The sequence below is a fragment of the Balaenoptera ricei genome, chromosome 5 (assembly GCF_028023285.1).
Source record: "Balaenoptera ricei isolate mBalRic1 chromosome 5, mBalRic1.hap2, whole genome shotgun sequence".
Lineage (NCBI taxonomy): Eukaryota > Metazoa > Chordata > Mammalia > Artiodactyla > Balaenopteridae > Balaenoptera > Balaenoptera ricei.
Genome location: NC_082643.1, coordinates 37,519,371 through 37,533,612, shown reverse-complemented (window position 1 = coordinate 37,533,612; position 14,242 = coordinate 37,519,371). Strand labels below are relative to the sequence as shown.

The following is a 14,242-nucleotide window of genomic DNA, read 5'->3' as shown; positions in this document are numbered from 1 at the left end:
CATTTCTTTTGGGATGTGCTAGCTGTCACTGCCCTGTTAGGGGGTGGGGCCAGGGTCTGAGGGGCTGGGGCCACAATCCTGAGTGAGCTTAGTGTCTCCTTGGTGCTATAGTGGTTTCTGCCTTGGCCAGGGGTGGGGCTGGGACCCAGAGGGCTGGAATAGGAGGCTGGTGCAAGCCCTGGCTTCTCCCAAGGTGCACTGATGGTTTCTGCCTTGTCAAGGAGTGGGGTTGGAGCAGGAGGGGCTGAGGTAAGAGCCTGTCTCAGACAGGGGTAAGGTGCACTGGAGCAGTCATAGCAGACTGGCCAGAGCACCAGGCATGTTTCAGTCTGCTGCCTCTGTGCTGGGACTGGGAACAAACAAGTGAAAGTCCACACTCTTCAAGAGCAGAGTCTCAGTTTCCTACAGGCTTCCATTAAGCCCCACTGGTTTTCAAACCACCTAAAGGGGCTTGTATTCCCAGTGCTGGACCCCAGGCCTGGTATGCCCAATGTGGGACTCAAACCCCTCACCCCTGAGGGAGGATTCCTGAGCCTGTGAAATCCTTCTCTTCTTCTGGGTCACACACCAGGGGTGTGGGTCCTGACTAGATTTCTTCTCCTCCCCTCCTACCAGACTCCACATGGTTCTTTCTTTGTAATCTTGGTTGTAGAAGAGCCATTCTGCTAATCTTCAGGTCAGTCTCAGAGAGGGTTTCTCTTTATGTAGTTTTGATGTCTTCCTGAGAGGAGGTGAGCTCAGACTTTTCCCACTCCACCATCTTGATCCTACCTCCTAATAAATTTTTATTTTCCACTCTCTCTCTCCTTCTTTTTACAGTGAGAAAGCAGAATCAGGATCAGTGCCTTTGACCAGAAATAGCATTTTTGTTTGCACTTTATGTCCTGTGTTGGACTGTGGACTTTGCTCTGTGCCATCCTCACTCCAGAACTCCCCATCAAAGGACATATTTGTATGACTCTCATACAAATATAAAACTAACAACTTCCAAAGATTTTTATTCAACTCATTAGCTAATAAACAAACCAAAAAGATGTTAAAATTAGTTCAAGGAGAAATGTAAGAAACACACACATACACACACAGAGCGAAAATAAGAAATTTTGAAATGCAGAAGAGGTCTATCCATAGTATAGTAATCAATGCCATTCCACTAGACACAATTAATTTGAATTTCTGTGAACAAGAACCATTCTCATTATGTATTAGTTTTCAACAATTTACAGAGATAAAATACCTGAAAGACAATGAAGATAAAATACCTGGAAGACAACTCAGATGGCAAAGCCAGACTAGTCACACCCTAATCTTTTTTTTTTTTTCACCCCTAGGACACCCACTTATTTTTTCCCTTCTGTTTCAAATTGTTTCACCATTTTTTCTGACAGCCTCAAGGACCCAATTTTTATATATAGCAGCATCTCATTATCAATGTGTCCAAAACTGAACTTAACATCACTCCCTTTTCACTCACTTCATCATGGTCTGGCTTCTTCTAGAATCTCTGCCAGTGATCTTCAGCCTTTTTTTGTTCAACATGCCCTTAAAAAATTCTTGTTACAGATGTAAGCACTCAAAATCCTTGTTCACATTTTTTACATGGGAGACAGATTGTTGTTATAGTAGTAACACTTATTTCTTAAACTCCTTCTGCATTATATGCCCCCAAATCAATTAATGGTCTTTATTTTTTATTTGTTTACTAATTATGAGCTTGAATAGGTCCTAAAATTTAGTTCGTAGCAAAGACCCTCTCCAACATAAAAAGGATGTCTTTCCCAGGCATTAACGTCAGTCCCTATTTCAACATGAAACACCAATATTTGGAATTCCCCTTTGCTTGGTAGCCTAGAAACTTTCACACACTTGTGTGGTACACCTTGGTCAGGTTGCGAGGGGCGAGAGGTGAACCTTTCTTTTATAATTTTCAAGAAGGGTAATTATAAAATTGATTTGGGGAAGGACAAACCCACGAGATCCCAGGGGTTTTCTTAGGCAGAACAATTTTAGGAATAAAGATATATAAACTGAACTTCTGGAAATTACCTTAAAATTTACCTGTTTCCAGATACTCCTTAGATAAATTAATATAACCCCAGGGTCCTCAGACCTCATTTTAAAGACAGCTGGTCTTGACACCCTTGAGTCTTCCCCCTAAGCCGGATTATGACTCTTCCCTTCCTTACTCCTTATTATCCTCCTCTATATCTCTGGGGTGTGTCCACTTCCTCCAGGGGCATATTATTGCAGAACCTCCTCATTGCTCACGTAGATACCATGGTAACCTCCTAATCTTCCTCTAGTCTAATCAAGCTCTGACACTGCTGCCCTGTACTCTTCCTAAAACAGAAATGTGATTCATGACGCTTTCCTGTCTACAATCCTGCAGGGCCTCCCAATAGATTTTAAGATAATATAGTCTTCAGCAGTGTACACAGGGAAGTTCATGATCGGATGCCTGCTTATCTTCCAGATTTATGTTTTTGCCACTGTCGACCCTCTGTCTCCCTACCCTCTACACTCAAATACCCAGAGAACCCAGTGTTCTAGTCACACTAAAATGTTTGCAACGATTAATTTGTCATATTCCTGGGACTTAACCCAGGTTTGTCCCTCTTCCCTCTCCCCTCCACTGAGACTTGTAGCCTGGCTTCCTCCCCTTTAGGAGTTAGTTTTGATGTCATTCTTTCTAAGAAGCATTTCCTGGCCATCCTAACACCAGACCCTGTGCTCATCCTCTGTGCTTCCCAGCGCCCTGCACGTGTGAGTTTCACACTGTATTTTAATGTTCAGGTACTGACCTGCCTTTCCTCTTGGACTGTAAACTCTTGGAGGCCAGAATCACATCTTCCGCTCCTCGTATTCCCAGTGTCCAGCACATACTTGGTACATGACAGGTGTTGTTGAAATGTTTACTGAGGGAATGAATTGCTTTATCAACCACAAATGCCACAGAAATGTAGTTTGTCTCACCATCCCTGTGTTTGGTACAAATTAACACATCTTAAGAAGACGTACAAATGCAGTCCCTTCTCAGCCCCCAGCACTACCTGTGGCTGTTGTTTTCTCAGAATGCTGTTCCACTTCTTCCATTTGCCTCTGGTAGGCTCCAGTAAGTTCCCACACTGTTGGGAATGGAATGGTGCCCCTCGTCCAAGAATGTGGCTGGTAATTGAACCGCATTTTCCCAACTAATTTTTAGGGTGACTTTAACATGCCTTTGGAAGCTTTTTATCCCTATGTTCAGTTTAAAATTTTATTCTACTTGGTACCATGTACAATAGCAAAAAGAACATTTTTTTGAAGGATATAGAGAAGAATAAAACATAATCCTGGCTTATGTTATGGAAGAGATAGACAAATGTTTCAGTATCTCTAACAGAAGTGTTATGATTCATGCACAGAAGACGTGGAATATAGAAGAGACCTTACTGCAGTAGTATAACCGGCATTCAGTCTGTAGTAACATTTGGGGAAATTACAGATATGCTGTCGTACATCAATCTGTTATTTTTTGATTGATATCTAAAAATGGACATTGTATCCTGTTGCTTATACCTGACTACTGTTTTATTTCATGTAAAACATACATTTTAATCCTCCCAAGAGGAAAAATATATTAATATAAAAAGTTGAAGTTGCACACAAAACAAATCATACTGCTGCAAATCAGTCAAAGCAAGTGTTCGAATTACTGATTGAATTAAGATAAATACTGAATTATATTTTTTTGTTTATTTCCTAATAATAGAAACTTCATGAGGGCAGGAACCTTATCATGTACTTACAAAAGTACTTACAAAAGTTCTAGGATGTAATAATCAGGAAATAAATACTTGTTGAATGAATATATATATTCATGGCAAAGGGCTGCTACTTTTTGAATTCAAATGTATTTTGAATTTGTTTTCTTTACTAGATGGAAATACTGATGAGTACTTTGCTATTAATGAAACATCAGGAGAACTCTCAATTACTCGTGCTTTGGACCGGGAGCAAGTCAGCAACTTCACCCTAGTCATCCTGTGCTCCGATCTGGGGGATCCACCCCTGAGCTCCATGGTGCAGCTGCAAGTCAGAGTTCTGGATGACAATGACCACAGTCCTTCCTTCTCCAGGCTCCATTACCAGGCCTCTGTGAGAGAGGATGCTCAAGTGGGAACCGTGGTTCTTGTGCTTTCTGCTGTGGACAAAGATGAAGGCCTGAATGGGAAAACTGAGTATTCTCTGGCGGATGAGGCTTCCGGGGCATTCACCATTGATCCCGTAGCGGGCACATTGAGAACCAGTCACATCCTTGACCGAGAAGCCAGAGCTGAGCATACATTTAAGGCTGTGGCCAGAGACTGTGGTGTCCAGGGCTCAAGAAGCACCAAGGTGATCATAAAAGTACATGTCACTGATGTTAATGACAATGATCCAGTTTGGGAACAGAACCCCTTTGATATTTTTCTTTCCCCCCAGTCACCTACTAACCAGATGACCGCCATCCTGAGAGCCAGTGACCCAGACTTGGGACCCAATGGAACTGTCATATTTAGTTTTGCAGAGCCCCAGTCAGTGTTTTCTATTAATGAATACACAGGAGAAATTCAACTTCAGCAAAACCCAGCTTCAGAATATTTTCCTATCTGGCTGCAGTTAAAAGTTGTGGACCAGGGGTTCCCAGCTAGGACAACCACTGGTCTCTTGGTCATTCACATGGAAGGAGAAAATGTAAGGATTTCCTTCAGCCAGCATCTGTATAATGGGATTGTGCCCGAAAATTGTGAGGCAGGTGAGTGTCAAGTGTTTTGTACATTGTCCCAGTTTTGACAAAATGCTTAAAACTAAGGATTATAGAACGAGTGCTATCACGGTTCAGTTATGAATTTTTGAGTGCAGCCAATTCTTGATATGCCAACTTTCATTCAAAATATGTCATTAGAAAAATATACTCAAATACAGTAAAACACGCACACACACTCCCCTTTAAAGACAGCAAAAGATAGTAAAAATACTGAAAGATAAATCATTCAAGGCTCTTAAAGTTTAACTTAAATTTAAAATCTCAAATAAAAACCCTTTTATTTAAATGTTTATGAATTCTGAACAATTGTACATTTCCTAAAGTACTTTCCTAGAAGTACAATGAAAGGTGAAGTATGTTGTGGTTCAGTGACTGCCACTGCATGTCCTTGGGCAGCTGTATGTCTCCGCCTCAGTTTCCTAATCTGCAAATTAAGGATAAGTTTGGTGCCTACCTCATTAGGGTATAGGACTGAATAAGCCAGTTCATATAAAGCACTTAAAACAGTATCTGACTCAGAATCAACATGTAATATATGGGAACTGCTGTTATTATTATTATTATACTTCATTTTATATTATACTTCATTTTGATATAGTCAGCATTGCTTTCAAACAGTGCAGTAATATCTGATCTTCAAAGAATCTGGCACAGATTATACTACTCAGAACAGGCTTCAGTGAATTGTAACTATTTTTCCTCATAATGCTAAATTATTTTTCAGTTATTTCCCTACTCAAATGCATGCCATAATGGGAAACATAAAAAAAATTAATTTAAATGATCTTCCTAGCCCAAAGCAAAAAAACCCATTTGTATATAGTTGTGGATTGAAAGAAATCCAATCTAGGTAATTATATCTAACTAGAGAGTTGAGAAATAAATCTTCTGAACCTTTCAGCCAGCCAGAGGGCAAAGCACATGGACTCCAGGGCTGGGGAGAAAAGGAGTTTGCCTGCGACAGTCTGATGTGTGCTGTTTGCTTTCTCCAGTCATTTTTTTGTTTTTGTTTTGTCATTTTTGATTCAGTTTCACTTTATACGTACCTACAACAACCACTATTTAAAAGGCAACCTTCATTTTTCTGAAATTGATCTATACATTTCATAGTGAAAATATTTTGTTACACATTATATTCTTTATGAAAAGAAAATACTCAATTTAATATCCAATGACAAATTAGGGTTCTTCTCAGTTGCAGATTATTAACCTGACTTTGATCTTCTTTTGAATTATGGTTATCTAATGGGCTGCTTATTTGGAAGGCCCCTTGTTGATTCTAAACATAATTAAGGGTAAATTGCAATTACCTTAATTAAATGAAATAATAGCAACTTCCAAAATAACTAGAAATGTCCACACATATACTTAGGTGTGATGAGATTTCTGCATAAGAGTTAAATGTTAAATAACATGAGATACTCCTTAGAGCTCTGTTTCTGTACCTCTGGAGAGGTATACATCCCAACCCCAGAGCAGAGCCTGATAGAAAGGAAAGGTGACATTTTCTAAATAATAACAGCGCAAAATATATGAGTCAATCTTGAAATTGATCTGATAAAATCACAGAATTTTTGAGCCCAGTGTTTGTCTGCAATGAACATATAAACACTTTTTTTCTTAAATACCCTTGACACATGACCTTTCAGTCTCTACTTGAATATTTCAGTGACTGAGAGTTTAGGACAGTGGTTCTTGAACTTGGGTGTGAAACAGGCACTCTGTGATGATCCCTGAAGTTTCTGCTTCAGTAGGTCTGGGGTCCAGGAACTGCCGTTTTTAACAAACTCTGCAGGTGATTTGATTGCATGACAATGTTGGAAAACCTTTTCATTTGAAAAGTCATTCCTGCATTAAACCCAGATCTGCCTCCTTTATGTCTGTTCATAAATCCTAGTCCTGCCCTCTGGAGCACTCCACTGATCTACACAGTCGCCCTTCAGATATTTTATTTGCTCCTTCAACAAAATTTTTATTGAGTATTATGTGTCAGGTCCTCTTCTATTGGGATATGTTAGTGAACTAAAAGACAAAGATGCTTGTCCTTGTGAGGCTTACATTCTAGCAGGGGTAAAGAGACAATATCAATGAATGTAATAAATAACTAAAGTGTAGTGTATGTTAGACGGTTTTAAGATCTATGGTATAAAGAAGCAGAGCAAGGGGTGCTGGGGGAGGGCACAAATGCAATTTTAGATAGCAGGTTAAGGCAGGCATCATTGAGCAAGTGACATTTGGGCAAAGACTTAAAAAGAGGAGGTAGCCATTCATATAATTGGGGGAAGAGCATTTCCGAAAAAAAAAGGGGAAATCCAGTGGGAGCCTTCCTGGTTTGCTCAAAGAACAGCAAAGAGGACTGTGTGACTGAAGCAGAGTAAGCAAAGTGAAGAATGGTAAAAAATGAGGTCAGAAGCGAATAGACCAGGCAGGGCCTTGTAGAACACTGGGGGGTCTTTGGCTTTTACTCAAAATAGTTTTCCCGTCTCTAGTTCTTCACTTATTCTTCACGTAATGAGATTTCCAACCATGGCTAGTGAACATTCTCATCCAATATAAATTCTGCAGAGTAGTAGGCATTAAATAAATGATCACTCAAAAGAATTGGCACAGGACTCATCGTTGTGTCACACTTTTTCACATTAGTAAATGAAATTTCTAAAAATTGAGTAATGTGCCTGGCCATTTCCTAATTAAGGTATCTTTTCTCAAGTCACCCACGATTAATTCGTTTGCAGTATTAAACCTAAATAAAAGTCAATATCTAAAGCACCCCAAAGAAAATATTTCAATATGAAATTAAGTTATGGGTTAGTAAGTATAATAATATTTGTGGTTGAATTCAGAAATGATTTAATAATAACCCTAATAAAAACTGCCATGGAAGGGGAAATTATTCACCTGTTTTCATCTTTGCAGTGCGCCGTTCATTTCTGTGTCCGAGACTCACTCTGTCGGTAGCGGTTGCCGTTACAGGAAGGAAGCTACCCCTACTTTGGTCTGTTTCCCATCACTCAACCTTCTGTCTACCCCCAGCCGTAACAGTTGGGAGTAATCAATGTGGCGAAGAGTAACCTGGTCTGAGATTAAAAAAAACTAGGGCAGAAGACAGTGAAGACTAAATTACTTTCTTACCTCTGAAGGTGGGCCTCCTGTTTCAGTTCATTCAGAAAAGCTAATGAATACATGGGCAGAAGCCTCTATTCTGCTATCGCATCATTGTGTTTTCTTTGACCTCTGATTAGAGTTGTCCTTCTTAGTCCTCTTGTATTTAGAATTACTGAACTAAATTTGACTGCTACCTTTTTAATAGAACTTAACACTCTTAAAATTTGTTTATTAAATCTTACACATAAGCAAGGTTAATACCTGGCAGTAATACAGCATATGGTACCCATAAATATCCAGGTAGGTGTACATTTCAAGACATAGGAAGCAATGGGTTGGGACCTTGCTTTGAAGAGTAGCTATGACGTGTGAAGGGCATGGAGCCTAAGGGGAGAGTAGCCTAAAAGCTGCAGCATATGACAGGAAGGAGAACAAGAGAAGGAAAGGATGGTGGTTAAGAAGGCTGTTGAATCTGATTAGATGCAGCTAACTTACACCAGGGTCGGCAGGATTCCCTAGGCCCCAGTGAACAACGACGACAAAGTGCATAACGTACTGATTGACATATGCCCCGAATATTTCAAGCTGGCCAAAGCTTTGCCTGGAGCATGAATTTCATACATATTACCAGATCATATCATGGACACCAGAAGGTGATTTTTTTAAAATTTTGGATTCCAGTGGTTTTAAGAGATTGTAAATCCATTGATCAGTGTTAGAATGGCCTTGATATAAATTATTTAATAGCATTTTATAACTTCCAGAATTATTTCTGTCCCAAATAAATCTGCAATTTTAATCTTTATTTTCAAAAGAGACATATGTGCCTGTTGGAAGCTCACATCGTCTGTGGCTCACTCAAGCATCCCATCCAGCAGGCACCGCCTGACATCCCGAGTGAATTATGTTCTGTATCATCATAAATCCTATTACCCTAAACTGCTTTTAACATTTAGATTTTTTTAAAGAAAATAAAACGTTAAAATAAATAACTCCAATGTATTTATATTTGTTTAACATTTCTTTCTTGGAAAGCCCACAAGTTTGAGTTTTGATTGACATTATTTTCATCTATTAACAACATTAAACTTAACACTTCAATTGTTTAAAACAGTACATAGTTCAATAATAGATTTATATATATATACATACATATATATAATTTTTTATAGTTTATAGCATTTTAGAAGAAACCCTTCAGTAGGTAAGGTCTCTTTAAGTCATGAAATGTTCATTTATTCACAGAAAGAGTCATTTCAGAAGGTGTCAGTTGCCTGTAAGAGAGAGGTTGGCCATACAGCAAGGTGACCAGAAAAGCTGAAGCCCAAATGATTCCCCACTCTTTACCCTTACCACTTGTTGTTCCTTTTCTACCCACATGAGAGGAAATATAACCATTCTGAATCTTTTTGAAGTGAAATATAAACCACTTGGTTGTCCGTGACATTCCAATCCATTAAACCATTTAAATGAACCTTCTAGAAGCCAGCTTTTATTTCTTCTGTTTCACTTCCAGAGCTTTGGTTATACCAATGAGGGTGAATCAGCAACCGTAGTCCCCAATGTGGACTTTTCACAACTTCATGCATTTTTAATAATTACTAGAAAGGAAAAATTGAAATTATGAATTGCATTGATACCCTGATTAAAAATGGAAGAGTCAGACATTAAAAGACTTCAGATAAAATGAAAACATGATGATGATACAGGAGTGCATTCCAACTAGTAAAATATATTTACTATTGTCTCATAAACAAATTAGATCTTGATATTTTGAAGGAAAACTTTTCTTCTGGCCCTTTGGCAATCGATCCAGAATTCTGGCTCCTACTGTCAGTAAGGTTGGGCATATGTACGTGGAGTATGGACATTGCTATAGGACTTAATGTAGCTGAGTGAGTCTCTACTGTTTTCCTATCCAAGATGGGCAAGTTCTCTTTCTCCTTCTAGAGAGTGGAAATAATAACAACTGACTCACAGAGAAACCATAAGGATCAAGTGAGGTAATGTGAGTGTACTAGTCACAGTTTTCATTGTTATTGTTACCTTCTTTCTGTCCCAAATCTTTGATTGAATTCTATAAAGTTAGCTGGCTATACATTCGCACCAGAGCAACCAGTTGTTACTTAGTTATTTAACAGCAATGAAATATTTGCAGTTTCTAAATCCCTACCACTCCTTTCTGTTCCACCTGGTGCCCAAACCAGGTAAGAATTATAATTTCCAAGGTGACAGAGTTCCCATAATTTTGGAAGTGCTGTCTCTATGTCATCCACGGCCTTGGAACAGGGCCCAACGTATAACTTATGATAATGAAAAGAGGGAAGCAAATAGTATCTATCATTCCTATTCCATTCTTTAAGGCCAGTCTCCTGTTTGGAATGAAATTCACTGGAATCAGTGCCATCTAACTAGCCATTGGCAAACTGTCAAATTCCATCACCTTACCTATGATTCTAAGATAGCTCTGGAGGAGACAGAAGGAGAAAGGCCTTACAAGGTCAAGTCCTCTCAAAAGAAGGTGAACATCTCACAAGGAATTTTCATTTTTGTGAATTAACCCCAGTCCCACATCTGAGCCTTGCCCATCTGGCTCAAGGCCTCATCTTAACAAACCAGGGAGTTCTTCTCCTGAGGTTGGGGGTTACTAACTGTTAGGAAGGAGACTGATACATAAGCGAGAGTGCAGTTCCTTTATTTACAGAAGAACTATGATTGCCATGTGGATTATAGTAGTCATGTCAGGATGACCAGCTCTCTCTTTGTAGGAAAAAGGACACAGGAACCCAAACTGTACTCAGAAGGTTGCTTGTTAATCCTAAATAGTTCAAGCAGGATGTGATTCAAGTGTTGAATGTCATCAGCCTGTGTTACCCTTTCTTCAGAAAGAACTCATGCAGCACTGCCAAGTAGAATTTTGTGATGCCTTCATGACTGTCTGGTCTTCCGTTGTTCATTAACTTGCTTTTTATTTTTTTACTTTAAATTTTTTATATTTTATATTGGAGTAGAGTTGATTTACAATGTTGTGTTAGTTTCAGGTGTACAGCAAAGTGATTCAGTTATACATATACATATATCTATTCTTTTTCAAATTCTTTTCCCATTTAGGTTATTACAGAATATTGAGCAGAGTTCCCTGTGCTATACAGTAGGTCCTTGTTGGTTATCTATTTTAAATATAGTAGTTTGTGTATGTTAAACCCAAACTCTTAATTTATCTCCCTCCCCACCTTTTCCCTTTGGTAACCATAAGTTTGTTTTCAAAGTCTGTGAGTCTGTTTTGTTCTGTTTTGTTAAATAAGTTCATTTATGTCATTTCTGCTCATTGACTTCCTTTTGGCCACACATACTTTCTTTTGGTGTCTTAACACCTCCATCAAGCCTTCTGCCATGGGAACGATTCTGTTTTTTCAGGTGATTTTGCATAACTCTCTTCTGAACCATTATATTTTGTTTAGTGATGTAACAGGGTTAATGTTTTTTAACAACTACTTTTTAAAGACTGTTTAGGTACACAGTAAAATTGGGGGGAAGATACAGAGATTTCTCATGTACCCCTTGCCCCAGTACATGCATTCCTTCTCTTATTATCAGCATCCTTCCCAGAGTGGCACACTTGTTAAAATCAGGGAACCTACACTGATACGTCATAATGACCCAAAGTCTACAGTTTACATTGGGGTTCATCCTTGTTGTTTTACATTTTATGGGTTTGGACAAATGTATAATGACATGTATCCACCATTATAGTATCATACAGAGTAGTTTCACTGCCCTAAAAAAAAATATGCTCTGTCTGTTCATCCTTTCCCCCATACCCCCAGCGCCAAACCCAGGCAACCACTGATCTTGTTATTGTCTCCATAATGTTGCCTTTTGCAGAATGTCACATAGTTGAAATCATACAGTATGTAGCCTATTAAAATTAGCTTCTTTTACTTAGTAATATGTGCATAAGTTTCTTCCATATCTTTTCACTGCTTGATAGCTCATTTCTTTTCAGCACTGAATAATATTCCATTGTCTAGATATTGCAGTTTATTTATCTACTCATCTACTGAAGGACATCTTGGTATCTTCCAAGTTTTGGCAATTATGAATAAAAATGCTACAGAAACCAATGTACATGTTTTTGTATAGACATAAATTTCCAACTCCTTTGGGTAAATTCCAAGGAGTTTGATTCCTGGGTCTTATGGTTAGAGTATGTCTAGTTTTGTGAGAAAATGCCAAACTGTCTTCCAAAGTGTCTGTACCATTTTGATTTCCCACAGCAATGAATGAGAGTTCCTGTTGCTCCACATCCTTCCCAGCATATGGTGTTTTCAGTGTTGTATATTTTGGCCATTCTAATAGATGTGTGGTTGTATCTCATTTTAATTGGCATTTCCCTGATGACATATGATGGGGAGCATTTTTTCATATGCTTACTTTCCATCTGTATATCTCCTTTGTTGAGTGTCTTTTAAGGTCTTTTGTCCATTTCTACTCAGGTTGTTTGTTTTCTTATTGTAGACTTTTTAGAGTTCTTTGTATATTCTGGATAGCAGGCTTTTATCAGATATGTCTTTTGCAAATATTTTCTCCCAGAATATGTCTTGTCTTTTAATTCTCTTGGCATTGTCTTTTGCAGAGCGGAAAATTTTAATTTTAATAAAAAACCAACATATTAATTCTATCTTTCAGGGATCCTGCCTTTAGTGTGGTATCTAAAAAGTTATCCCCAAACCCAGAGTCACCTAGGTTTCCTCCAGTGTCTAGGAGTTTTTTGTTTTAACATTTCGAATTTAGGTCTGTAACCCATGTTGAGTTAATGTTTTAAAGGGTGGAAGGTCTGTGTACAGGTTTTTTTTTTTTTTTTGGCATGTGGAACCGTAGTTGTTCTACCACCATTTATTGAAAAGACTCTCCATTGTATTGCCTTTGCTCCTTTGTCAAAGATCAATTGACTGTATTTACATGGGTCTATTTTGGGCTCTCTATTCGCTTCTACTGGTCTATTTATCTATTCTTTCACTAATACCACACTGTCTTGATTACTGTAGCTTTATAGTCTTAAAGCTGAGTAGTGCCATTCATCCAACTCTGTTCTTGTCCTGAGGGTTAATATTTTTGAACTATATTGGTATTGCCTGTCTGTGGATAAGACCTTCCACCTATTCTGCAAGAGACATGCACTTGTTTTGGATACATTAGGATAGTTACAGCAAAAATGCAAAGGGAGAATATTCTGCCTTTGACAAGCAAAACGGGTGGTCCTTAGTATAAACAAAGATGGCTCCTGAAGAAATCTGCCACATGGAAGGAAAGGAAAGCCCATTCCATCTACTTGCTGGGGAATGCAGGAAGGCTAATGAGAAAAGATGGAGGAAACAAGTGGTCAGCCACAAGCATCCGGCCCCCCTTCCCCAAAGCTGTCATCCTGGAGGGAGCCAGTGAGACAGCCTAGGAAAAGCTAAAAGCAGAGGACACTTTGGAACTCTGGGAGGACACTGCCTCATGGGGTAGCTTTTTCCTAACATGAGTTAGTGGGAGCAGACTAAAATGGGCAACGTGTTTAGGTAAAAAGAAGGCACAAGTGAGTGTTCCATTCCTGTTTGGCTCTTGCAAGGCCTAGAAGACCCCCGCATAGTCCCAGCATTCCCACTGTGGACACAGATTAATGCATAGTACAGGCCAGCTGACTGCCATGAGGACCACGGCTGCAAGTGATGAGATCAGCTCCTCCCCAAATCTGTTGGGTAGACAGCTGAAACGCAGGGTTACATAACATGCCAAGTACCAAAAAACTGCAACATCAAAAACAGCTGCAGTGGGGCCAGGCCAGCAGGGTAGAGTTCTGAGCCTGTACATGTTGACATGAAAGATGAGATTCACTGCCTGGAGACAAATTCTAAAAGCCAGTGGACAGCACACAAAGATCCCACCTCATCACTGCCAGTCTCCCCCCGAGTGGTGTCATCTTACAGAGCAGCAGCAATGCAACAGGGAGGGAGCCTCAAAAACTGAGCATGCATCCCAAAGCTGCTAAGGTTTCAAGGGAACAGACTGAGATGACATTAATAGCATGTTAAGATGGCCATTTTTCTCTGTTGTCCATCAGGGTGGGGCTCCTAAAGAATATTAGACCCATCATAAGAAATATAGAAATGATTTTTTCTTTGCACATCTAAGTTGTACTATGTAAAACTGAACTCTGCTTCATTTATTTTAGCTCTTAAAGAGCACTCTTATCTCTGTTCTTGAGGATGCCACATAAATGGTGACTGTATACACAATGTTGTGTGCTCAGTACTCATTTTTTTAAAGGTATAGGAAATGGATGGTCATCCTTGTAAAGACCTT

General features: G+C 39.1%; 1 protein-coding gene across 1 annotated transcript in view; it reads left to right on the top strand.

Moving 5' to 3' along the window:
- The window catches only part of DCHS2 (dachsous cadherin-related 2), a 335,957-nt gene that overhangs the window by 243,852 nt on the left and 77,863 nt on the right, over nucleotides 1-14,242 (top strand). Inside the window, exon 14 of the mRNA XM_059923955.1 lies at nucleotides 3,920-4,777. Coding sequence (XP_059779938.1) covers nucleotides 3,920-4,777 — 858 coding nt within the window. The remainder of the gene's footprint in view (nucleotides 1-3,919; nucleotides 4,778-14,242) is intronic.